General features: G+C 40.3%; 1 protein-coding gene across 2 annotated transcripts in view; it reads right to left on the reverse strand.

Moving 5' to 3' along the window:
* Nucleotides 1–3279: 3279 nt before the first annotated feature.
* The window catches only part of XYLB (xylulokinase), an 80186-nt gene continuing 57358 nt past the window's right edge, over nucleotides 3280–26107 (reverse strand). For both annotated transcript variants that reach the window (XM_079302142.1, XM_079302141.1), the window contains 4 exons: nucleotides 17425–17483; nucleotides 13466–13553; nucleotides 11182–11276; nucleotides 3280–3564 (listed from right to left, as the gene is read on the reverse strand). In XM_079302142.1, coding sequence (XP_079158268.1) covers nucleotides 3481–3564; nucleotides 11182–11276; nucleotides 13466–13553; nucleotides 17425–17483 — 326 coding nt within the window. In that variant the 3' untranslated portion in view covers nucleotides 3280–3480. The remainder of the gene's footprint in view (nucleotides 3565–11181; nucleotides 11277–13465; nucleotides 13554–17424; nucleotides 17484–26107) is intronic.

The following is a 26107-nucleotide window of genomic DNA, read 5'->3' on the forward strand; positions in this document are numbered from 1 at the left end:
CAATCAAGAGTTTGTTTTTTTATAGGAAGTGAGATCAACTTTCTAACAAGTTTTCCTAGACTGGGAATAGTTCATCAGATATTTAAACTCAGAAGCTTTCATCTAGGCAAGTTGGGTATGCCATGTTGCTCACCTTGAAGAACAATAAGGTCTCCTGTGGAGGAGGGAGGGAGGGAGGGAATCAACCTCCATCAAAAATTTAGAGGTTTAGAGCCTATTGCCTTGCCTTTAGATTTCTCTTAACTAAGCTGTTGATGAAGTTGTACAATCATGAGGTTGGAAAACAGCTCCAAAATCATCAAATCCAGCTGATACCATAACACCACCTCTACTCTGGACAACCAGAGTACCACAAGGTACACAAGCTGGCAAAAACAACACATGTTTTTGGAAACCACAGGGCACCAGATCCTTCCATCATTGGGGACTTTTTTAAAGGGTTGTGCACATGAGAGCAAGAAGCCTGTGTTTCCTTGGTGAGTTAATGTGCATTCCTAGAAGGACAAAAATAAAAGAGTAGTAGAAGTCTTACAGCAGAATTTCTTCAAAGGACCTTTCAAAGGAGAGATTTATTGAGTCTTCCATCAGACACTAGTCAGTGAACATGTGCAACTTGGGTGAGCTGCGGAAAAAAAAAGGAGCTTGTCTATAAATTCTTGTACTCCAGACACTGTTCCTCAGAGGACAGCCTTAATAAACCCATCACCACAGCAATACTATAATTCAGTGGTGGCTCACTCTTCAGAGCTCTGCTCCTGCAACAAACTCACAATACTTTAATGGCAATATGGGACAAGTCAGAGAGCCCAAACTCAGCCCAACAGACAGGGAAGTGTCTCCTCTCCCTATCCAGAGAAGAGCTCAGGCCCAGAAAGTAGTTAAATCATGCAGGCAATATCCTTCTAGCATCACATAATACTTTGCTGGGAGCCAAAATATTAACTATAAATGTTCTACAATGTGCTGTGAGCTGGGAAATGTGAGCTTTAATCTTTCTCAGCTGAGTAAGAAAGTGATCTTGAGCCTCGCATTTCACAAGCAAATAAAGCCAGAAAGCTACAAGAGACAATAATCATCTCACCCTGACAAAACAAACAAGCTGGTCAAGAAATTGTCACCAAAACTGCACAAAGCTGAAAGATATAGAATCAAATGCCTTCCTTTCATCAGTCTTCAGCAATAAGACCAACCCTCAGGAATCTGTGGCCCAGGAGACCAGGATAAATGAATGTCAGGAGGAAGACCTTCCTTTGGACATCAAGGATCTGCAGAATTTCTCTGACAAGGAAAGGATGAGGGAGCTGGGTCTGGTCAGCCTTGACACAGACCAGGCTTTCCTCAGTGGCACCCAGCAATGGCACAGGAGGAATGGGCAGAAACTGATACCCAGAAAGCTCCACCTGAACATGAGGAAGAACCTTTTATTGGGCAGTGACTGAGCACTGGAACAGATCACTCAGGGTGTGGAGTCTCTCACTGGGGATGTTCCAGAACCATCTGGACACCATCCTGTGCCATGTGCTCTGGGATAACCCTCTTGGAGCAGGGAGGTGGGACCAGATAACCCCTGTGGCCCTTCCAACCCAACCCATTCTGTGATTGTGACCTCTCCAAACCCCTTTCCCTGTGTGTTAACTTTGACACCAAACCAGTAACCTGGCAGAACTTCAGGTTAATGATGATGGTAATGATGCTTAAACTAGCAGGCATTGTTTAACTTGTATTAATTAATCCTTCTGCATTTCTCTACAGCCTTGCTCAATGACAAAGCAATTGCTGACGGTGGAGGCCTGCAAGAAGTATTACATGTTTTAGCACTGTACCTTTGGACCCAGAATAATAAGCACATAAAAGAGATAAATGTGTATTTCTAATGCCACCTTTTAAAGCAATTGCTTAAAAGAAGGCTGCTTTAGCAACTTGGAAATGTAATTCTTGATCTTCCTGAGTAATCATGCTAATATCAGGAGCAGTTGTAATTATTCAGTTGTGATCAAAAAATGTACTGTTTGTACTCAAAAGTGAAGCACTTAAATATAAAAGAGAGACCAAAGGAGGGATGTGAATATTCCCTGTCCATTCCAGAAATGAGTCATGGCAAGGGGTTCCCACTCTCAACAGAGATGTGGCACGGATAGGGAGAGTGCTCCTATACCCCCAAAATGTGAAGAATGTGAATTTGAGACACCCAGCTCCAGCAGGGGCACAGTCTGGCTCTCAGTCAATAAAGAGATCCTCTACTCTCTACAATTCCCTGGCTTATTCCCAAGATAGACTGCAGCTTCTACAGGAAGGGAAGAAAAGCTTCAGTTACGTTCATTAAACAATCTGCTTTATTCCCAGGAGAAATTTTATCCTAAGGGAAAGATACCAGCTCCACAGAATGCAGTAAAGTGTTCCCACTTGCACAGGGTTGTTCATTCAAATTCTGCAACTTCCACACATCTTTTCAGAAGGATCTCCTGGCTCACATTTTCTAAGACTTTCTCAGCTAGAGGCTACTTAATCTGGACTAAAACACTTGAAATGAAACAGTAGCAGCAGAGCAAAACAATCAAGCTGTTCTATTCAAGATCTCTAAGAAAGAAATTGGATATTGGAGGTGTAAGGAAAAAATTTACCTTCCTGCCCTGTTGAGAGCAGAGCACAACACAGAATTTCACAGCCACCACAAGGAGGAGGAAAAAAAAGTAACCCAAAGCTGGTGTGCAGATGAACTTTTTGAAGCAGAAAGGAAATGTATGAAACTTCCCATGTTTGGTCTCTTATTTTCCTTTTCACAAAACTGATGTCAAGTAGAACATTGTGCAGTGGTGTCTGTACCACGTAAGATCTCTGAGCTTTTCACAATCTATAAACCCCTGTCACATCATGTTTTATCACACAACAGGTTTTCCATAGTGTCATGTGACAAAAATTTCCCTTCTCAGACGATCCCAGGGAGTCTTTAAAGACTTTAATCAGCCTCCTCCACATATTAAAGAAAGATGGGATTAAGTCAGTGTGCTTATGCTTTCTGTGTAGGCAAAGATATAAACACCACCAAGTCACAGATGAACAGATAGTCTCAAAACATTTAAGCAAGAGAAACTGAAGAATTAAGATACTTTGCTAGACAGGGATGCAGAGGCTGGCATGCCAAACACACAGAATCAAAGCTGACAGAGATGGGTAGAGTGACTCACATAACAGGGAACTTGACTTTGTCACCCAGCTCTTCCAAAACAGCAACACAGTCTAAAAAGTACCTAAGAAAAATTGAGGCCACAAACACACAGAGCAATATGATGCTTTTTTAATCAGGTTTTCAATCAAAATGTAATTTTTTCCCCACCAACACACTCAAACACAGACATTTAAAAATTATTTGTCTACAAAGAGAAACAAAATTATTTAAACAGCTCCAGTAAATTCTGAGCAAATCTCTTCTGATCTTCTCCTTGGGAGCCCACTCAGCCAACATATAAATTTTGTTTGCTTCTATTTCACAAGACAAGAAGAGGTTGGGTTGTAGATAACCTTCTGTTCAAGCTCAGCATATCTTTTCAGAAGTGGACGATAGAGCTAAAAAGAAAAAAGAAATAAATATGTCTCATTGAAAAATTAGATTTTTAAATTACACTGCAGTTAAAAAGCGTCTTCAGACATGAAAAATGTGGCATCTTCACAGGTACCTGAAGGTTTGGGCTGGTTTTTCCCCAATTTGCTCATGAAAGTACTGCAGAGTTTTTCCTCTTTAAATGTCACAGTCCTTTTTACCATCGCCTTTACTGCTTAATTTTATGACACACACAGGTTGTTCTTATTGTGACTGTGTTCCTGCTATAAGCAGAAGTCATTACTTCCAGCAGAAGCAGCTCAGCTAAAATCACCTCTCCCAGTGTGACCTGCCCCTCAGTAATAGCTGTGCTAATCACCCAGGCAGAACTCCTGTCCTTGCCTCCCTCCACTGCCCCAGGATGGATCACTGCCTCTGTCCCCTCCTCCTCTGCCTCAAAAATCACCCCACTGCCCCCTCCAGCACAGCCTGATAGCTCCTCCTTGGCCAATGTGCTGACCAGGGCCCTCCAAAATGCACTTCACACTTCTCAGATTCCTGTACCTGTTTGAGCTGCTTCTTTTTTACACATCTCTCACATCTGCTCCATGGCCATATTCCTCTCCCCAGACTCCCCAGCCCCACAGGGATAAATGCAGACCCAGCTTCTACACACAGCTACAGAATCTGGGTAGCTTTTTTTGCATTTTCCTAGCTAGAATTTTCAAGGAGTATTGCTACAACATAAAAGAAGAATCAAGACTCAAATGTATTCAAAACCCCACACTCAGACACACCCTGTGCTTTTGGATCCATGCCATGAGAAACCTCAAATAAATCTCTTCTCTGGTTCTAACCAAAAACTTCATCTAGATCTTGGAGATGCACCTTTCTCCTTATCTCCTCCCTCTGGAGTTAGCTGTCCCTCTAATAAAATCAGGACTGTGACAAGCCACACCAGGACAGCTTTGCACATTTACGGCTCGAGCACAAAGCAGGGACTGCCAGGAGCCAGTGCAGGGTCTGGTGCAGGCTCAGGCAGTCCTTAGGAGGATGCCACAAGGTCATATCCCTGCCACAGTGAATCCTAGAGGCTGCCAGTCTGGTCTGCAAGCCCTCTGCTCTGACTCACAATCAGGGCAGCCTTGCTCCTGGCTCCAGGTTCAGAGAGGTTATAGAGCCATTATGAATCATACCCAGCAAACTGAATTACTGCTCTCATCTCTAAGGGAGATCTAGCATTTCAATGCATTTTATCCTTTCCAGGACAGTCAACAGTGTGTATACATATGAAAAATTCAGGAGGAAAATGTTTCAGGTGTAAGCTATGGGGATGTAGTAGGAGAATGGCTTTTTCTTGTGCAGGTCTCTGTACAGTCCAGCAGCAGCCTCAGTGTCTGTAAGAGCCACACTTTCCCAGATTAAAAAAAAAAATAATAAAATAAATAAAAATTAAAAAAACCCACAAAATTTTCTCATCTAGGAAATAAAAAAATAGTGGGTTTTTGTTTTATCTTTCAACTGAAGGCAAAATACCCAGTTTTTATGTCTCCTTTCTCCTGAATGACAGTTTAAGCCTGACCAGTGGAAATTGGATTTCTCTCTTCATTCCCATTTCCACCTTCCACAAGAGCAGGTGGAAGTGACTTAATGGACACATTCTGCAGATGGATTTAGTTTTGACCAACTCCTTTTTACAAACCATATGTTATAGAAATTAAGGTTTCATTTTTACATTTCTATAACAGATTAAGTATATGAAGTAGAAAGAGCATCCACAGCAAATGCAAAGAGCCAAGACATCAAAAAATGTTTTTGAAAGCCATTTCACAGTGACTGAGTCTTGCAGTGTCTTCCACTGGTTAAAGCAGAGAATCCTACTCATTCCTGCTCCTGCAACAGACTCACTCAGTGACCCCAGGCCAGGCATTTAACATGTGTGTGCCCCAGCTCCTCTTCTCCACAGGACACTGATACTGAGATCCTGGAGGTTTATGCAGATTTATGGGGTTAGAAAATAAAATGCACCACTATTATGAAATGTCACATTACTCAGCATGGTATTTTTAACTAACTACATGAGGGCCTGGAGGGCTCAGAGAAGTACATATATATATATATCCTTTTCATGTTCCCAAAGAATATTATTGCTCCCATTTCTCGTAAATATGCACATCAGAGCAAACAGAACATTGAGCAGGCAACCATGGCTATATTGGGAGTATCAATATCTCAAATAAAACCAGCTTTTCTATTCACTGAAGCATCTGTAATGAAGACTGGCTATTTCTTACTTCACTATTCTGTAAATTTGATAAACCCTAAGTGCTTCTCAGCAAAGATTCAGCACAGCAAAGCTGTATTGGTAAGTGAGCTCAGGCACTGAAAAAGCAGGCTCCATATTATTTGCCCATCAGTATTTTCACAAAATACCACAACACATTTACCAGAAGGCTGGGAAGTATTATTGTTAATACATCACTCTAAATTAAAATGTGTTAAAATAAATGAATAACCACATTTACTGACACGGTTTCTTTTCCTGTTTATTGGACTTAAGCATTTAGCTTGCTAATTGAGAAAATTCAGGCATTTGCAATAAGCTTCTCAGCCATTAGTGTAAATGAATCCTGCATTATGGACCACATGAAAAAAAATTTGCAAACAAATAATTAAGAATATTTCCTGTACTCTCTTCCTGCTCTTTGGGGTAAAAAGTGGCACAGCTCAGAGGGATAAGCAAAGCCTTAAATTCCTCCTCCGCAGGGAAATTGGCTGTAATACCACCAGTACATCACAGCTGATAAGTGCAGCAGCACCACAGGCTTTTCACAAGCAGTATTTCTCATGGCAGCTGAGGTTTGGGGCTGGAGCAGGGCAGATCCCATGAAACACAGAGGAGAAAATCAAACACCAACCCAGAGCATGGCCTGAGTGTCACTCAGGTGTGTCTGGGCAAGGTGATTCTCCATATTTGCCAGGACTGAAGTGCCTCCACAGAACCTTGGGCAACTCCTCCTGGGAGTCCTCCTGCAATTCTGGGAGTCTCTTTCCTGAGGCAATTATATAAATGTATTTTTATAATTGAGGTCCAAAGGGAATAAAGGACTCTCAATAATGCATAAAAACCTCAAGGACACAAAATCCCTCTCTGCCATAGCCTCACACCTAATCTATCAAACCATGATATTTAACAGAAGTAATTACATGTATCACAACACAAACCTTATTATTGTCCATAATTTAATTGTCCTTGCTTAATTATGGTCCTTTCTCCAGCTTATCTTTATACCCTACTCCACAACATTGATAGTGCTCTGACTGCTTCATTTACAAACCCTAAACTTCTCTCCTGGGACAGTTTGGTCACATTCTGACAATCCCACAACTAAAGGAAATGCTAATGATAAATAATACATTATAACAGGGAATAATTTAACCTGCCCTCTCTGAAAAATGCATTTGTACAATGCTACCTTGTTCTCTGGAACAAATCAAATGTGTCATCCTGTCACTACATCTCACCACATTACCAGCCTGTGTACCCAATAGGGCTTTTACTGTTCACATTGTCCCTGCCACCTTCTAAGAGCAAAAGCAGCTACAAATTATTACCACAAGAGACAATCCAGATGGATCCTCCCATCTCCTGCAATGCTCTGTTAGCCAATCACTGGAGCAATTCAAAATTTACAAATTACAAAGATGATGCTCATGATTATCTAATTTTAATCTACCTGAGTACATTTAATCTACCCTGAATAGATTAAAATTAATCAGTCTCTCACAAACATTTGCTGCTTTGATAGGTTCCTTTTTATAAGTCAAAGGCAAATTACTCATAGAGATTTGCCTAAGAAATCAAGAGTTGCTTTATTTTCCCAATCATAGCAGTTGTTCACTTTTCTTAACAGAGAAAGAATACTCATAAAGCAGAAACAATAAAACAGTGATCTGAAATACACTGAAGACTTCTCCAAGGAACCACACCTGAAACAATTACATTCTTTACTTCAGATATTCATTCTGAAAGCCTATCTTAATCTGTTTAACAGGCTAAAAAATTATTGGCTACACAAATCACCTTAATCAAACTTCTATCAATACCTATTATAATTTTGTGGTTGTATTATTATTACGTACTTTGCACTAAATTACCAACCTAAACTAATTCTGGAAAACAACCCCCTCCCTCCAAAAGCTAACTCAACAAAATATAATTATTTTAAATCAATAAATAGGTCATTATAACCTTCCTGGGTAATAGGGTCACTTCTATAAATCCACCCACTTTCAAGGCAATTCACCAAAGTCAAGAAAACCTGTTAGGTTTACATTTTCCCTTCCTGAGTTTTTGCATGATTAATACATCTCAGCAGAGTCAATAATGCAATCAAAAATCACACATCCAGAGGTAGTGAGCTGCTCTATGCCTTCCCCCTACAAAACCCCACAGGACAATATCACAACCAATCTGGCACTGTCACAGGCACAGGGCTTGCAGAAACACAAGTGACCAACTCCCAGACAGTCATGTTCTCTCTGATGTTTTATTTTTGCTTAATTAACCAACTAGCCAACCATCCCTGTTTTAATAGATTACTAAAATAGATCTAAATTCTAATGCTGAAATATCAGATTATTTTTGTCTGTTAACATATATTTATTGCTCTAGAATCTCCTGGTTATTTTTGTCATGCTTAGTGGCTCTGATTAATCTTTTTCCTGAGGGAAAAGAGGAGGCCCCAAAGAGGTGAGATGACTCTTTAATTTTTGCTACTCTGAAAGAACAAAGGAAGAAGGATTCATCAGATTAACCCACAGGTGACTGACTTGAGCCAGTCTGGTTGAGTGAGTGACCAAGGACTATCACCACAATGCTTTCCACCAGAACACCTCATGACCCATTTGGGTATTGACAGAATTAGAAACAAGCTCAGATTAATACCCATTTCCTACAAAAATACTGGGAAAACAGGTTCAGCTAAGAGACTTGGGGTCATACCCACAGAGAAGGATTCATCCTCTTTGAAATGCTCCCTGCAAGGCAGGATGGTCTGCTGCAGGATAAAGTCACATTGTTGTCAGGCAAGTTGGAACTTTTGAGACTTCAGCTTCCACTAAGGACTGATTCATCACCCACCACAAGCTCTGTGTTCCCCTTCTTGTGACTTTATTCTGCTTTACCTGCCCATCAGTTTAATTGAACCAGAAGAGCTGCTTTGTGAGCCCTGTCCTTGCTTTTTTAAATCACATTCATTATCACAAATGATCCCTCAGAAATCAAAGAAATGCTTTTTGCATTTTTGGTTCCTGGAACCCCCTGCTGTGGGCACAGGCCCTGGCAATGAAGGAGAAGCTACATCAAACTGTCCCATTTGACCTCTGTCTACAGGAGGTTTTCCTCTCTCCAATGATCTAACACGTTGTCTCCAACCTACACCAGGAAGAAAGGATGAAACCAGAGCAGATTGCTGTGTTATGACCTGTTTTCTCTCCACCCTGCCAAGATCTAGCTGTAGCTGTCCAAAAAATGTAAAGAAGTGGTTGGGGGAATTTCACATTGGTGAGCCAGACTCTTTCAGAAGAGCTCCTCAGCAAGACAGGACTTAACCTCAGGATGACTTTGAAGTTTATAAAAAGAACTATCATTTAAGTGAAAGGCTCTAACCTTAACAGAATGAAATTGGATGGACAGGGATATGCAGCTCTGTATAAAACAGAATCAAACTGACTCATTGCATTATGAATTTTTGCTGCACTGTTCATGCTAACACACTGTGTTACTGACAGGCCCTCTGGCTTTCTGCAGCTTCACAGCCATGAAACTAGCCAGGGAATCCACCATCAGCTGCAAAATTATAAGGCAGGAAGAAAAAAGAAATGGTGTGGAATATGTAACTGTGAGAAGCTGATTTTAATGGAATGAAGCCGGAAAGCTCAGCTAGAGAGCAGGAATGGTTATTCCTTCCCGTGCTGTTTGGCCACTGCCTCCCTGTCATTCATTCCTATCTACTGGGGCAACAACTCACTGCTGTAGATCATTTAAAACCAATAACAAAGATGTGCAAGGAGAGCCAAGTCCAGCCATGTGGAAAAGGAAAGTATTGAGAAGGAGATAATTAACTCTTCTGGCTTCCAGGCCGTTTTGTGCAGACAGCAGGGTAGAAAGAGGTGGCTGAATTCTCCAGTGATCTCTGCAGTCAGGTTTGCTTGGCCCTGCAGGGGCACAAGGTGCTTGCAAGGCCCCTGTGAGTGACAGCTGTATTCTCTGCCCTTGAGTTTTATAGCTGAAGCAGCACAGGGGGTCAGGAGCAGGTCTCTGAGCACTCCCCACCTCCAGCCCAGCCAGGCTGGCAGTTTTTCAGCACGCAGCATTTTGGGGGGAGCAGGGCAGGGATGTGAGGCTGAATCAGGCACCAGGGAGCTGCAGAGAGCTTCAGCTGCAGCACACGTGGCACAGGCCACTGCTGTTAATTATTTTATCTTTTAAAATGAGGGGGGAAGGTTGAGTAAATGAGATCAGATCAATCAAGTTTAAATTATTCAATGTCTTAATATTTCTGAAGGGGACTTCTATTCGATTACTGAGCTCCTCCATCTCAGTTAATAATTAAATAATACGCTGGCAGGCACAATGCAGCATGATCATTTCTATTATTACTCATGATGATATCTGGTGCTCCTCTACACATGTAGCTGGGAGTTAGTACTTTTGGCAGATCATTAATTTCCCAGTTTAAATAAAAGCTTTAAAACCTTGTTGCCTATAGTTAGGCCACTTCCAAATCTCATAAATGGTGGAGTGTGTAAGGTTGTGCTGATGTAAAAAGTTTTTGCAGAGCTGAAGACCTTGGTGAGATTCACCTCTGTTATTTAAACACGTGTTCTCCAGGAATCTTGCTATATTGTAGTGTTTATTTATTACTGTGCATTACATTTCAAAAGCTGCTGTAAACTGAAGCCTTTGGCTGAGAGTGAGACGTGCAGGGCTGCATGCAGAGCCTGGGACAATGATTCCTTCCTTGGTTTTACAAGGGCTGGGATCACATTTACCAACAATGACAATCTCTGCTGCTTTGTCTTCGTGGGCCATAAAGCACAAGCCTCACCTTCAGACGTGCCAAAACTCACAGGATGGGCACAGAACCAAAGACCTGTGCCTATTGAATGCTCCCAGCTTCCAAATGGAGCTACCAGTGGTTATATACAATTGCTGAACACTGTTTACAGACAGGAAGGATTTTTGGAGATGTTTTCCAAGAAGCCAGAGAGCATAGTCACCACCCTTTTTTCCATGCTGCTTGCATGGATTAAGATTATCAGCTACAACCTGACTGAACTGTATCTAAATTCAACCTATTTGATAGCTTTTTCTGTCCCTTAATGAAAAGGTTTTGCTCTCTGATCATGCCTTGTTAGGAAAATTCATTCTCAGAGACCTGGGTGGTGGGATCAGTTCATTACAACACCAAATGTCTCAAAGAATCAAATCTGTCTTTACAACAAGGAATAAGAACTGTGTAAGCAAGTGTTTACTAAATTAATCTATTTTACCAGAAGAATTAGCAAACCCCTGCATTTTGAAGCAGACAGAAAATGAAAAGAAAAATGCTATTCCCAAATGGTATTTCCAAACTCACCTCCTCAGCCCCTGGGGTGGGTGTAACAGCCAACCTGGGCTCTGGTGCTAATTTCACAACATCAGCCAAGGACACATTCCTCTCAGCTACAAGTCCTGCAACGAGAATCACAATCCTGATCAATGCAAAAAAAACACCATGAGGGATGTGCCTCGACTCCCTGGCAAATTAATACATTATATTGATCTTCCCTGGTCAGGTCAGCATTCAGGATTGAAGGATAAATGGCAGAAGATCTTACATTCCCTATGAGCCAGCCTGGGAAATGGGGACTCTGTGATTGAGTTTTTGCCAATCACTCAATTCCTACCCTGGGGAACAGGTAAGCAGCAGAAAATGCTACTCAACAATATCAGTAATTATTTATGGTTACAACAATACAGCAAACAGCAGTGAAAATATGTGGAAGCAAGGGATTCAAGGACAAAATGTGACTAAACATAAAAGCTAAGATAAATGAAAACACTTTCAAGAAAATATACTACTAATTATGAAATATACTTATATGTAAAGAAGCAGAGTAACAGGGGAGTTCTGCTATGACAGCATTTTGCTTTGTGAGCAAATCACAGCATTCAGGAGCTCCCTGCACACCTTCTAAGAACTCCAGGCTAACTGTGAAACACCCCAGATGCACATTGCAATATTATTAAAGAGCCCTTGCCATCAGTATTTCATTTATATTAGCAAGTCCTCACTTTTCCTCAATTCCTTTGCCTGACCAAGAGAGAGGCAGCTGAAAGCATCAATCAAAAATGCCATTTAGGAGCACACACAGCAAACCCCCTGGGGCTTGGCTGGCAGAGGATGTGAGCCAAGGAGTCCCTCCATCAGCACAGCATCTGAAAACCTCGCTCCAACGCTCTGTCAGCCAAGCCTCCACACCTCATATGCCAAACTGGCACAGGGAATGCACATCTCACACACACAAAATATCCACACAAACTTTCCTGATGCCTCCACATTTCACATGCACACACGGACAAGGAATTTGCCTGCAGCATTAGGGGCTGGGAGCCTTCTGAAGCGGAAGGGAAAGTTTGAGTAAAAAGAAAAACAGTTTGGAAACTCGACCCACAAGGTGCAAAAATGGCCCCATTGTGGCTTCAAATACACAGATAATCCAAGTGTTTCCACTGTCCTCCAAAAGCCTGACAGAATCCTTGTGCCTTTTCTGGAGATAAAGAGGAGAACATGCTGTGCGCATTAAACACACCAATTCAGGTTCTAGTCGAGCAATTTTCTGTGCTGTTTTCAAATGCAAGAGATCATGTAGACTGTAGATGCTATAATGTGACAGCAGAATTTGCTTCTAAAATTAAAACTTGGCTGATTTCTTTTGATGGCTGATGCTGTCTTTTCCATGCTTGTTACAATCCCATGGTCTTACATGAACTTATAGAAAAGTTACCCAAATCTTAAGGCTCAAATCCTAATGATTCAAATAAAAAAAACTGAGGCTAACTGAAGTTGACCTAAACAAGGACTTCCACACTCCTTGAATTGTTTAGTTAAGATATTAGAAACCATTTTAAAATGCATGGATAATATTGACAGTTGGGATTCAAGTCTTAAATAGCTGATGGCTTACCCTTAACACACACCCACATGAATTAATAGATTTAAGTTTATTAATAGGTAAATCCTGAGGCTTGGGCTGTTTTATTACAGTGAGTGATGTAGTACAGCAAGCAAGATGACTGGTCAACCCAAGAGTATTTCAAGAGCCATGCTTTTAGAGGAGAAAGTGCATGGAGTCCAGGACACCTTGCATATCTCTCAACTTGATGCTTTAAAGCTGGAAGATAAATACAAGTTTAATACTGGCCAGCAGTGCTATAGGTCTTATTGTCCCTGTCCTCATTGATCTTCTTTGCTGGGATCAAACTTTTGTTTGGTTTGGCCATTTCAACAACCCAGTTTACAGCCCAGTTCACAAACTGGGGCAGGAGGCTGCACCAGCACCTTCAGTTGGCTCTATTCTTCCATGGATGCAGCAACTCAACACTTGAAGGTCCTCAACCTTCCCTGGACAGTACCAACACTTCCCACACCCTATCCCTTGGTTGAGAAGCAGCTCCTGTCTTGGAATTACATTGTAAATTATATTCTCTGGTCTAATCCAAATGTACTAAGAGCAAAAATCCCTCTTAACCTGTGCGACCTTCCAATCAGATGTGTACAGCTTTACTCCTCCCCTCATGCCCAGTAACATTAATCCCAAGTATTAACCAAGTGAAATGAAATTCCCTGACTGCCCACAGGAGTCTCCTGGCAGCCTTACCATGGATTGCTCTGTAAGCACTTCCCAGACAAGCAGAGTTGGCCGTGTCGATGGTGAACACGGGCGCGTTGAACACGTCAGACAGGACCTGAGGAGCATCAAAGCATCCATGAAACACAAGGGGGAAAAGAAATCCATCATCACTGCTCAGTAAAGCAAGCAGCTGTCCCAAGCCCCAGCCAAGCACACAGGAACCCGTGGAAAGATGCACTGCAGGCAACAACAAGGCATTAACTTGTCACACAACAGGGTGTTGGTTATTCTGAGCTACAGATGTAACTCTAGCCAGGAAATAAAATCCTATTTCTCTCCAGATCTCTTGGTTACAAGTTCAGAGAAGCCGTAGTTCAAGTATCATCCCTCAAAATCTCACACAACCAGCCTATGCTAAAGGCTTGTGTCAGGGCAAGGAGACCTACTCAGGAACTGGAGTCTGTTTTCTTCCATCGTTTAAAGCTGATTGCAGTGGGAAGGAAAGAGAAAAGAACCAGTCATGGCTCTTCAGTTCTAAACTTGGATAAAAACAAATCTCCAGCAATATGAAGGCCTGGTAAGCCTTTCTTCTTCATCTCCACCATCCCCATCCTTTAGGATCAGCAGGGAGAACAACAGGAGCTGATTACATAGTCTCTAAATTTACCAGTTTTCCTGCTTTTAAGGGAACCTTAGCTATGAAGATATATTGAGACACTTGGCTTGAGTAACACAAATAAAATTTTACAGGCAAAGGATTTATTATGGTATCCAACAGATACTAAAAGTTATTCAGCCATGCATCATTTTGCATTGAAATCAGCACCATCAGCACCTCACATCCACTGACTACATGTGCTCTTCCCCACAGTTTAGGTTTAGAAAAACAATACAAATGGGGGAAAATTAAGACCTATTTGTATAGGGACATAGAAAGGTCAATAACTCCTTTCCAAAAATGTCAACAAATGTTTTCCATTTTGGTTTCATCACTTCTAGGACTGCAAGTGCCCCTGAGGCTGAGCAACACAAGAAGCTGGAAACAATTCAGATATAACCTGTGCTGAGTTTATTACTTTTGCCAAAGGGAAAAGTGTCTCACCTGACTTAAATCCATGCAATTGAGTCTAAAATAAAGCCAGGATGTCCAGCATTCCAAACCATTTGGATTAGTGCAAGGCAACCCTGATCCTGGAATTTATAACCCTGCTGTGGATGGACCCCAGGGCTTCATAAAAGATTACTAAGAAATTCAGCCCATATCACCTATAGAAATACATAGTATGTGAAATGTCTAAAGAATTTTTCTTTCCCTGAAATTTTGTGGAGAATCTTGAAAAAAAACCCTTTGAAAATCACTGATTTTCACAATTTAAATGAAAGTGGCTCTTTTCTAACTAGAACCCAATGGAAGCTGAGCTTATCCTCAAAACACTTTAAGACACCAAAGTCAGGATTAGCTAATTTCACTTGCAAGCAAGCACTGAACAACATATGAGCTTTGATGCTAAAGAGCAAATGAAAAATTAATCATGGTTATCTATTAAAAAGTCCTCTGGAAATTATAAGGTCACAGAGCTTTAGTGCTATCTGCCCATCCTGCCAGCCAATGCTACCACTTTGTTTCAACACATTCCCCATCTGCATCTTCATCTTATCTCTAGCAGGATTTCTTGTCTTAAGTTTCAATTGTACAGTCTTTTGGACAACTTTTTTTTTTTTTTTCATCTCTGAAGACCCTCATACAATGCCCCTCTACTCTATGCTGGTTGCTAGGAAGTGCTGTAATACTACAAATAACACTTTAACAATTTAACAAATAACTCTTTTTTACCACAATTATAGAATAAAAATTATTCAAAGTTCATATATTTGGTAAGTCATTTGAAACTGTGGTATCTCACAAATGATTTAAAAAAAAAAAAATGTTAGAGGTTCTATTGGTTGAGATAATTCACTGTGTTCCACGTGGTCATTAATCAAGCACCATATATGTTATAAAAAGCTTCCTGGAACTGTGGAGAAAGCTGCCCTACTAATTTTTTTAAACAGATTTTCCTAGGTTGTCTCCTTTGTGGTGTAAAATATAGGAGTTCCTGAATGTTGATTAATTAAATGATAGTCTTTTGTAGCCCTGGAACAAATTATCCAAAATTGACCATGATAAGGGTGGAAGCTGTTACTCTTTATGCAACTGATACGGTTTCTGAGGTTTTGATTAAATTAAAAAGAAAGATCCAATTAACCAGTGATTGAATTAAGTGAATGACACTGTATTGATCATATTATTTTAAGGTACTAAATGAGTTTTAAAACCAGCCAAATTGTTATACGTGATGAGCAGGGACCCCAGCCACCACTCTCCCAATCCCATGATTTTTCAGCTGTGTATGTTACCAAATTACATATTTTAGGAACATTTGTTTCTCTGCTTTCATTCCACAGCAAGGAGATCCTCCTGGCACCCAAATTGGAAATACAGCTTTAAAAACAAACTCACCCTGATGTATCCTTAGCAGAATTACCCCTATAGACCAGTGTTTTAAGCAATTAACCAATCAAGTAATTTTCCAATGTCACATTCTTAGGCAAAGTAACCAAAGCAGATGAAGAGAGGTGACATCTGCAGGCAAAACACACCAAATTTGCTGCTCCCCCATCAGCTGCACAACCAGCAGTTACACACACACGTGGTTTAGATGCCTCAGGAGAAAACAGCTTTTTGCCTTTTTGCTCTTCAACCTGCATTTAATCCAGCTCAAATTTTGTGGAGCAGAGAATTGAGTGCAATTGTCAGAGAATGGTGTGCAGCTGAGGGCTGGCCTCGACTCGAGCTGAAGCGAAGGGATTGGAATCCCCAAAAAACATTTCACTTTGTGTTCACTACCAGCAGTTGTTGCACTTTGGCTATCCAGCAGCAAAAAGAATAATGCAACAAAGTTCCTTCATGTAATGGAGAAGCAGAAAGAGAGCTTTATTTAAAGAAACACTACAGTTGTATAGGGTAGTTTGTGCAAAGCAGAATAGAAAAGGATCACTGGTCCAAGAAGGCAACACCTCTTTGAAAACATGCTTTCTGCAAAACATCACATCTCCAGCAGGTGTTTAATCATTGTTATAATTCCTTGTCCTTGAGCAGCCTGAGATTTGCTGGGCTCCCAGCAAATCCTAACAACACCAGTGATAAGACCTGGCCCAAGATTAGGCCTTGTTGTGTACATCTGTCTCCAGGTCAGTGTTGGAGCCTGTGGTTAAAGGGGGACTTGTCAAGGCAGCCCTTGGAGCCCAGAAAGCTCCTTGGATCCATCAGGAGACATTTACATTTGTTAGTCACAACACCATCCCCTTTCTGCCTGCAGCAGACGGGATCTCCCCCGACTATTGCAGGGCTGACAGATCTGAGCAGACATCACATCACAGATGACTGGGGTGGGCAGGATGAATCCCAACCCAGATGTCTCTCTCTGTGCTGTCAACAGCCAGGTGAGAGGCCTCTCACCATTTGTGAGCCAGGCTTTGCCAAGTCTCAGTGGGCAGAAACAGAGAGCACACGGGTCTCTGCTCTCCAAAGACAGATGAAGCATCTCACCCAGGCTGAATGAGCAGCAGCAAACTAGTGGTTCAACTTTGACCTGAACAAGAACCCAAAAAAAAAAAAAAAAAAATCTCAGGTATTATATAAGAAGATTTTTTGTGATTTCTTTTCTGATTGATTCAAGTGATTAGACCTGGAAATCACCAGTGCTTCAGATACGCACTCATAAAACCAGTCAGGTGTAAAAAAACTAAGTTCAATGTAAAATTAGCACTGGGCTAAAGGTTTTCACACTAAATCTGAAGGAAAACCCCAAAGACCTGCAGGAGATTTCACAGTTCCATATCTACACCTTCCTGTGCAGCTGCAGTGACTTGGATTCAGTACAGCAAAATAAAAATGCAGCATAAAAATCCTGCAAGTTCAGTTCAGGATTTAATTTTATACTTACCTGTAAGATCTTTTTATTGTGGGATGCACCACCAGTAGCCAAAATCCTTGTTTTAGGCACTGCAATGCAATAAAAAGTACAAGTCAGACTGATAGTGCATATGGTCAAAATTTGTGCTATTCAACCAAGTACAGTGAGAACAGGGAGGTGGGAGTCAGAGTTTTCTCTCTGTATTTCTAATTTACCTTCTGTAAAAAAGGAGATAACACTAATTACCCACTTTTCCAAGGCACATTAGAACACTTTCTTAGAAGAAGCAACATAAATATTGCAGATCTATTATTATTGTAGTGCTATCAATGTCAGGGAGATTTGCAAAGGAGATACAGAGTAAGAAAAGCAGTGTTATTATATTACAGCTCTGGTTTGAGGTCAGATTGGTTTGGCTCATAGCTGTATATATACAAACTGACAGATAACCTTTAAAATCAGCAGTATTTTCCAAACTTATCTCCTCATGATGTTCACAGTCAGAGTTCACTGAAACCTGGGCAATCCCTATGTGCTTGAATGACAAGGAAGTGTGTCAAAAGGCAATTAGAGATGGGCTAAATCACTGCACTAAATTTAAAAAAAAATCTGAATCTTCACCAGTGCAAACACACAGCTTTGGAGGAGTTAAAAAAATACATCCTGTGTTCTTTAGGCTTAAAGAAACCCATCCTTTCTTCTACATTCCTGAATGTCTGCCTCACCATTTATTTGTGTGCATGCTCCTCTGGAGCACAGCATGCAACAAGGCACACATCTATCCACAATCACAATTCAGCAAGGTATTACCAACAAAAAATAGTCCAAATGGTCGCACTGTCATTCTTCAAAGGCTTAAAACAAAATAAATGCATAAACACTTTGATATCATACATAAAAAACAAAAAAATCTAAACGCATAATTACCCTGATTTATGATAATAAGTGATACCATCATGTATACCCTCCCAAAAGGGAAATTTCACTGTGGTTATTGTTTTGTTATCTTAACTTCCTTTTTAATAAAAGCTAAAGATAATTTATTTCTCACAAGGCAAAGTTAGGCAACTTACATTGATGCCATAAATAACTTATTGTCATTTATCCTTTCAAGTATCTTAATGGCCTGAAGACAGAATTAGAAATAATCAGAAGATGCAGCCCACCACACCATTTCCAGACCCCCATCTGGGTGCTCAGGTGGAGCTCAAGACCCAGACAAAGCATTGCATGGGAGCCCCTATTTTACTGATAAATTTAATTTTATTCTCCTCTTTGGAGGATATTCAGTGATGCACAAATTGGGTTTTAAAAGCCATTAGGATCTCTGTCAATGTCAGTAAACAAATAAAACAAACAGCAGAGTGATTCCTCAGGGAAAACAAGTTTCAATTATACCAACACAGAGTGACAGATTCCTGCCAAGATTATCACAACAACATAATAGCACAGAAACCAGTGAAAAATAACTAGTAAGCCTCTGTTCCTAGAAACCAAACCAAACTCTAAATTATTTGCCTGGTAGTCACAATTCTGTCTTGCTAAACCTTGTTGCAGATATAAATTCTTGCAGAACTACCACATCCAACATAAAAACACAACATTTCAGAGACAGACAGCAAGAGAGGATGAGAAACAAACACACTGGCTGCACTTCCCAGCAGTTCAAAGCAAAGAATAAGTCAGGCTTGCTCTCCAGTGCCTCTGGAAAGGGGCTGAACCATCAGGAAAGAACTGTGGGCAACACCAAAGTGCCAAAGCCAAGCAGCAACCACCCCTGTGAAAACAACAAACTCATCTTGGCTCAGCTGCTCCCTGCACTGCCACCTGCATGCCAGCTCTCTGTCTCAGGGCTTCTGCTCCACAACTTCCCAAAAGTTTGTATTTGGAACCCAGAAATGGGTGGCAGACTTACTCCTTGCTAGGTCAGAACTTTCTGGTTTTGGCTACATTATAAATTCATGCCATTGCTGTAACTCAAGTTACTTCTATATCAGTAAGTTATCAGAAAGATAAGGGCCAATTTAGAGTGCATTTGCTATTTAATACAGACCACACACAAATAGCATTTACCCCACTGCATGCTGAGTTAGGCGTCTTCCAAGAGGCTAAACCAGATATCAAGTCTAAAACTGTTTAACATGCTGCTATCTGCACACCCACCTTCATCCAGACTACTCCTTTTGTTGCAAATACTAAGAATTATTTCAGAATATACCTAACCTACTTGATAAAAGAAACTAACTTAATTTACACTGTGAAGTTTCTAACACTGGTTAGACAACTCGTGCTCTAAATTGGATCCACTCACGAGTACAAACACACAGAGACACAGTGAAAGCATCCAAAAAACCAATGTTGAAGCTAGATGAAGGGCAGAACCATTCATTCTCCTCCTCTCTGAGGAAATAAGATGGCTCACTTGACTGAAACACATCCCAGCAGGTCACAGCCCAGTGAGCTTCTGCCATCCCTGTGGGATGACAGTCTGAGCTGCTGTGCAGGTGGCACTGATCCATCCAGGCCACATGGAAGCAAAATCTCAGGTGAATGTGGTTCTCTGCAGGTGGCCAGAGCAGAGACAACATCATCTCTCACTGAATTCAGTCACTTCTTACAGACAAGGATTAGGTCCCTAAAGAACTACTTGAATTTGCTGAATTTTGGGTTTACTTCTTATTTCAGCCTCTCTCCAGCAAATGAGGAAAATACATTGATCACTGATTTCAGGGATTGTCTTTTTAATGCCAATATTGTGTGCTTTACTGAACAGTGGACATTTGCTCTGAGATGTGTAATTGGATACATCTTATAAATAAATAAAGCAAGCCCATCATTTATGTATAAAAGGCATTAACAGAGACATTGCTCATCCATCACCAGCAGTGTTCTGAGCCAGCTGTGTTTGAATCTGTCAGGAGCTACCATCCATCCCCTACAGCACTGCACAAGAGAACTTCAGTGTTACTAAAAAACCCCCAAAAACAACAACTGCAAAACAAACATAATTCATGAATTCAATTATTTGACAGTTGAGAGAAAAAAGAGATTTAAAAAGATTTAAACATCTTTTAAATAAAAGCTCCCTGCATAGTACCTAACCAACCAATTTATTTTTTTCTTACTGAAAAACTGATTATTTTTTAGAGAGCTGATGCTGAATTTTAACCCTACCCAGAAAGTGTTTGCAGCTGCACATGGCACAGTGTTGTTCTGCCATTTGCACATCTTCTGGAGATCTATTGGAATACAGTGATTCACCTAAAAAATAGAGTTAAAACAGTGGGTCCCACTGGACAGGAGGAGAGAGGAAGACCCAAGTAAAGAAGTTTATGTGGGAAGTTTGAGCAAAAGGAAAAGGTTGATAGGCAGCACACTCTGAATATTACTGTGCACACAAAAATACTCATTGTGCCTTCCACAGAGATCCAGCAAGAACTGAGTGATGTTAAAGCTCATCTCCTGTCTCTTGCTCTCAACCAGAATATTGCTTTTACTGAAAGGTACATAGGGAAAAGAAAAACATCTGTCACTAATAAGAGAAGGAAATTACAATTAGATATGTTTAGTATTGTCAGTGGTCCCAAAAAAATTGCAGTCCTGCATCACAGTATATTTACAAACACAGAGGAGCAGCAGGCACTGATCTCTTCTCTCTGGTGACAGTGACAGAACCTGAGGGAATGGCCTGGAGTTGTGTCAGGGGAGGTTTAGGTTGGATATTTGGAAAAGGTTCTTCATCCAGAGGGTGTCTGGGCACTGAACAGGCTCCCCAGGGCAGTGGTCACAGCCCCAAACCTGAGAGAGCTCAAGAAGTGTTTGGGCAATGCTCAGGCACAGGGTGTGACACTCTTCAGGGTGTTATACACAGGACCAGGACTTGGACTTAATGGTCCTTGTGGGTCCTTTCCAACTGAGGACATTCTATGACACTATGATGATAAATGTAGATATTAGGGAAGATAATTATGTCAGCAAACTCACACCAGTCAGAAAGATAACACTCATAATTATCACCAAAAGTCTTCTGCCACATCATTCATGCAAGGAGACTGAAGGCAGAAATTCAGCCTCCTGTTCCACCAGGAGTGGGTCAGCTCAGGCTGGGGACAGATCCAGGTGCTGAGATTGGTGGGATGACTCCTGACCTCAGGGCTTTGGGATCTTCCTGTCTTTCAACTGGACAGAAACAGTGTCTGTGTCACTGTGCCACTACACAATTCTGCTGGTTTGTGCACTTCAAAGTCCAAAACCAGAATTTGAGCTTCCATTTTGAGGCTGACAAACCTTCAACTTTCTCATCTAAATTTTCAGGGCTACCCACAGTCCTGGTTTGTACCCCAAACTCCAGGCACTCTCTGATTATCAAAACCCCTAAAAGACAATTCCAAAAATTCATCCAAACAGCTTCATAACATCTCACATCACAACTGAATCCATAAATAAAACAGAACAATGGCACATGTATTCAAAAAGCAGCTGATTATGCACATGAACCCATGCCAGTTATAAGCATGCAAATAACTGCAATCTGCAATTTGCAAGCAACAAGGAAACCCCTCCTTTATTTCCCTGATTAACTTCAAACACTATAATTTTTTTCAAAAAAGTATTTGCTAGCTCTTCATTCAACAAAACAAAAATATATGGTTATTTTGTCCCATTTGTCAAACAAATATTCCAAAACCATCCTCCTTGCTTATTAGCTCTTCCAAAATCCATGCTAATTTTCTTTATTCATATAAAAGACACTGAAATTTAACTCCTGCTATGGTAAAACATTTGTCTTATCTGCACCCTTTAAAATAAAACCTTTTATGTCCCTGAGACTTTTAGGACTGGGTCTTAAACATCTACATGAATGAGGCAAAAGTAATGGAAACTGGAATATACCCTTTTTCTCCTTTTTTTTTATTTAGACAAATTCAACTACTCAAGTAAAAGCCATTCAAAAACAGCTTTTTTAGAAGTGTTTCTGAATTTCACTTTGAAGCATCAGCTAATTTATTACTGACAAAAGCAAGCCAGGTTTGCCATAGAGGATGGTTGCTCTCTAACTGGCAAGTGAAGAAGTTTTCATATGTTTTGTAACATACTTGGATTTCACTGAGGGCATCTCAAATGTTTGTCAGGAATTTTCCAGACACGAAATTTAGTCTTACTTTTTAAATGCAGTGCCTGGGGAAGAAAAACAACTTTTACAGATAGAATTGATCATCAGCCTCTAAGGCCACTGTAGTAGAGCTACCATTAAATCAGCTGTAATTCAACAGAGAGAAAAGAGTCTGGATTTTCTCAGCAGCAATGACAAATATTCCTAATATTCTCAACATTTATGCTACTTACATAGATAAAGTCTCTACAATGATTAGATGGTGGGGAGACCAGGCATAATTCTTCTTGCTCACAGTGCTGCAAGGCAAGAATAACACCACTAAAATGAGCAGAGGAGCAGCAGCTAAGTTGGAACAGAGTAGGAACAGTTTAGTTCCCAAGGCTCATGTACCTCTGATGGTCACAGGCCACCTCATGTTCTCAAGAAATTGTTCTTCTTGAAGATGTCAAATTTGGCTTTCCAAAGACCTTATTTCAATCAAGACAAAACTTAGGATTTCAGACTCTGAAGCTTGAAGACACCAAATCACCTTATTGAAAACTCTCCTAGTCTAGCTCAGCTCAGAGATTAATTTAAAATGTAATGTTGACTGAAAGCCCTCTCCTTCTTTTGATGGATTTCAGGAAGAAATAAACAAAGAAAAATATGCACATAAATTATCTCTTAACAGCAGTTAAAATTATTGCAGATCACCCCCCTTCCCAAAAAACCCCAAAAAACCACAAAAACACACAGTCCAAGAGGTACTACAGAGGAAACAAAATCTTCTGAATATACAATTCAGCTTCATTGACTGCAGCAGAATTGTACTGCAGGGAAAACTTTGGTACATGAGTGGTAAAGACTTCTTTGGGAACAAGCAGATCAATAGTCATAACATTGTTATAACATATACATTGACATGCTCGCAACAAGGCCCCTGAAATATTTGCAATTCTTGTAGAAATACTGCAGAGCTGCAATGGCTTATCAATTCACAGTGATTTTTTAATTTATTTTTTTTAGACACAGATCTCTGCTTGACAGAATATTATGATGAAGCCTGGGATAAATTCCAAAGGTAAGGTATTAAAAAAAAAAAAAATCCACAACTCGGCACTTATAGAAAGGGGGAAAAAACTGCAGATTCAGACAAATAATTTTTGTAGACAAAGGCTGAATATTTTGGGAAAAAAAAGCTCTGAAAAGTTCTTTCCTGAAAAGCTCTGAAGCTTTTAAGGAAAGAGATGGAAGAAACAGCTCTTTAAGGTCACTTCCAACCCAAGCCTTTCTGTAATTCTACGAACACTTAAAATCTGTTTGGTCAACACTGAAAATTTACTGGGGGAAGTCCTCTCCTGAAAACATTATAACTTGAAGAAATTGAATTAATGAACTTTGCTATCTCTTGCTCATCTAAATTCTATGTTCTGCATCAATTCATTAAAGAAAAAATAAGTAACATTTCACAAAGAAGAAAGACAAAAGAATTAATGTACTATTGTAACTGCTTACATTGAGTTTAATTTTTTTATTATTTTTTTTTTTTTTAGCCACTCAGTTTTCCTCTTTTCTTGCCTAAAGTTTGGATATTATAAGAACTGTGTGTTGGGGAAAAATACTAAGAACTAACATCAAACTATTCAGCAGTTGTTCAAACTTCTATAAATAAATATATAAATTGGAGCCAAGGCTCCAATTAAAGGGTTAACCTAACCTGCTTTGATTTACCCTATGTTGCCATAATTATTCATAAGACTCTTGGCACCCCTCTACCTTCATCTTCCACTTCAGAATTCCTGTTATTCAGCCAATAAACAAGAAATCTGGAACCAATGTGACAAATTAACTGATTCACAAAAAATGTTCTGAAGCAGGTGGTACCAGTCTGAAAACAAAACCTAGAGGAGATGCAAATTAGGCATTTTAAATCCAGCCATCACATCCAGTTTTTTAATAACACACCTACAGACAGCTCCAAAATAATAAAAGATCAGTAGATCATTTGCCTAAAGATCACAACTTCCACACAGTGATCCCAGAGTCCAGATCTGTAATCACTGAACTACAGTAACCTTAGAAAGACATGGAACCTCAGCTAAAGTGACTGAGAATTTACTGTGTCTGACTGTTTTCATGGTTAATACCTTTAAATAGTTGCACTCTTCCCATAATTTATATTTTTATTCTTTAAAATTTAGTCACTTGATCTCTGTGGCTTTAGCCTTCCAGTTAAAATATTATTAAAATTAGGTTTCTTCTTCTCATGTTGGCACTCTACAGACCACAATTAAATTACATCTTGTATTTCTTTTTAGCAAGCTAAGGATATCATGTTCTGCCACTCATTAAAAGGCATAATTTCAAGACCACAAACCACTGATACTTAGTGCTGCTTGTCTAATACCATTGCCTTGCAGAAATGTCTTCACCTCTGAAACCACTACCAAAAAAAAGGGGCAGAGTTGTTAAGAGCACTAAAAACATCTGTCCCAGGAGTGTCTGTGTGTTGTCAGTTTGCCTATCCAGATATTTACCAGTTTATAAAAACTCCTGATAAATCAGAGAGGGTCTTGCAATGGAAAACTGCCTGGCAGAATTTTTGGAGAGGATGCTGTGGCCCTGAGTGTCTGTAGCTCCAGGTGCCCTGCAGTGCCAGGTGAGAGGAGATCAGCTGTGCCAACCCTGACAATTCCTGCTGCTCAGCTCCCAGGCTAAGGTGAGACATCCACCCAGGGACAGGCACAGGCAAGATATGCTCAAAAATTAGTTTTAATAAAATTGTCACTGCTGCCTTAGGCATTCTCCACTGATTAAAACCAATTTTTTTCAATGTGGTCTGCAGGCAGCATTGCAGCACAGTTCAGTATCTCCTCAAAGTATTCTGACACAGGAGAAACTTGTGCTTGAAACTCAGCAAAATACACACCCTCCCATCCCCATCACAATTCTGATGTGTGTAAGTACCACATGTGGCTTTACAGATCAATTTTTGTTACTGAGTTATTTAGGAAGACAAAACCCACAGTTTTTAACAGAGATTTGTCCTCACACACCAATATTCAGCCTTGCAAATCTTCCAAGGAAATTACATTGGCAAATCAACATATGACACCATCCATGGAAGGTTAAAATGAGAAAAGCAAGCAAGGAGATAAATGAGCCACCCAAGGTCACAGAAAATCAGAAGAACAACCAAGAATAGAACAAAGGCCTCTTCATTGCTTAGATCACAAATGCATTTGATTCTGCATTAGTTAATCTGCAGAGTTTGAGCATCAGTAGCAAGACATGTCCACAGGAGAAAATATAATAATAACGAGCTGCAAGTTCAGCATTACCTAAAGCCACAGGATATAATTAAAAGGCACAGGGTGCAATGAGCTGACCTTGAATGCCACTCAAATGATGAGAGAAAATAACATGCTATCAAGTACTTTGATTCTAGAGAAACCCAAAGCACAACAAAGCTGGGGGGAAAAAAATCAGTTTGAGATCTAGATTTGCAAAGCAGATCTCTACCAGATCTCAGGTCTGCTCTGCTTCTCTCCACACCAGCTTTTGTACATTAGCAACAACAGCAATAAATGCAACAGAAAAGAGTCAAGCCCAAGCAAT

The sequence above is a fragment of the Erithacus rubecula genome, assembly GCF_903797595.1.
Source record: "Erithacus rubecula genome assembly, chromosome: 3".
NCBI classification, from domain to species: Eukaryota; Metazoa; Chordata; class Aves; order Passeriformes; family Muscicapidae; genus Erithacus; species Erithacus rubecula.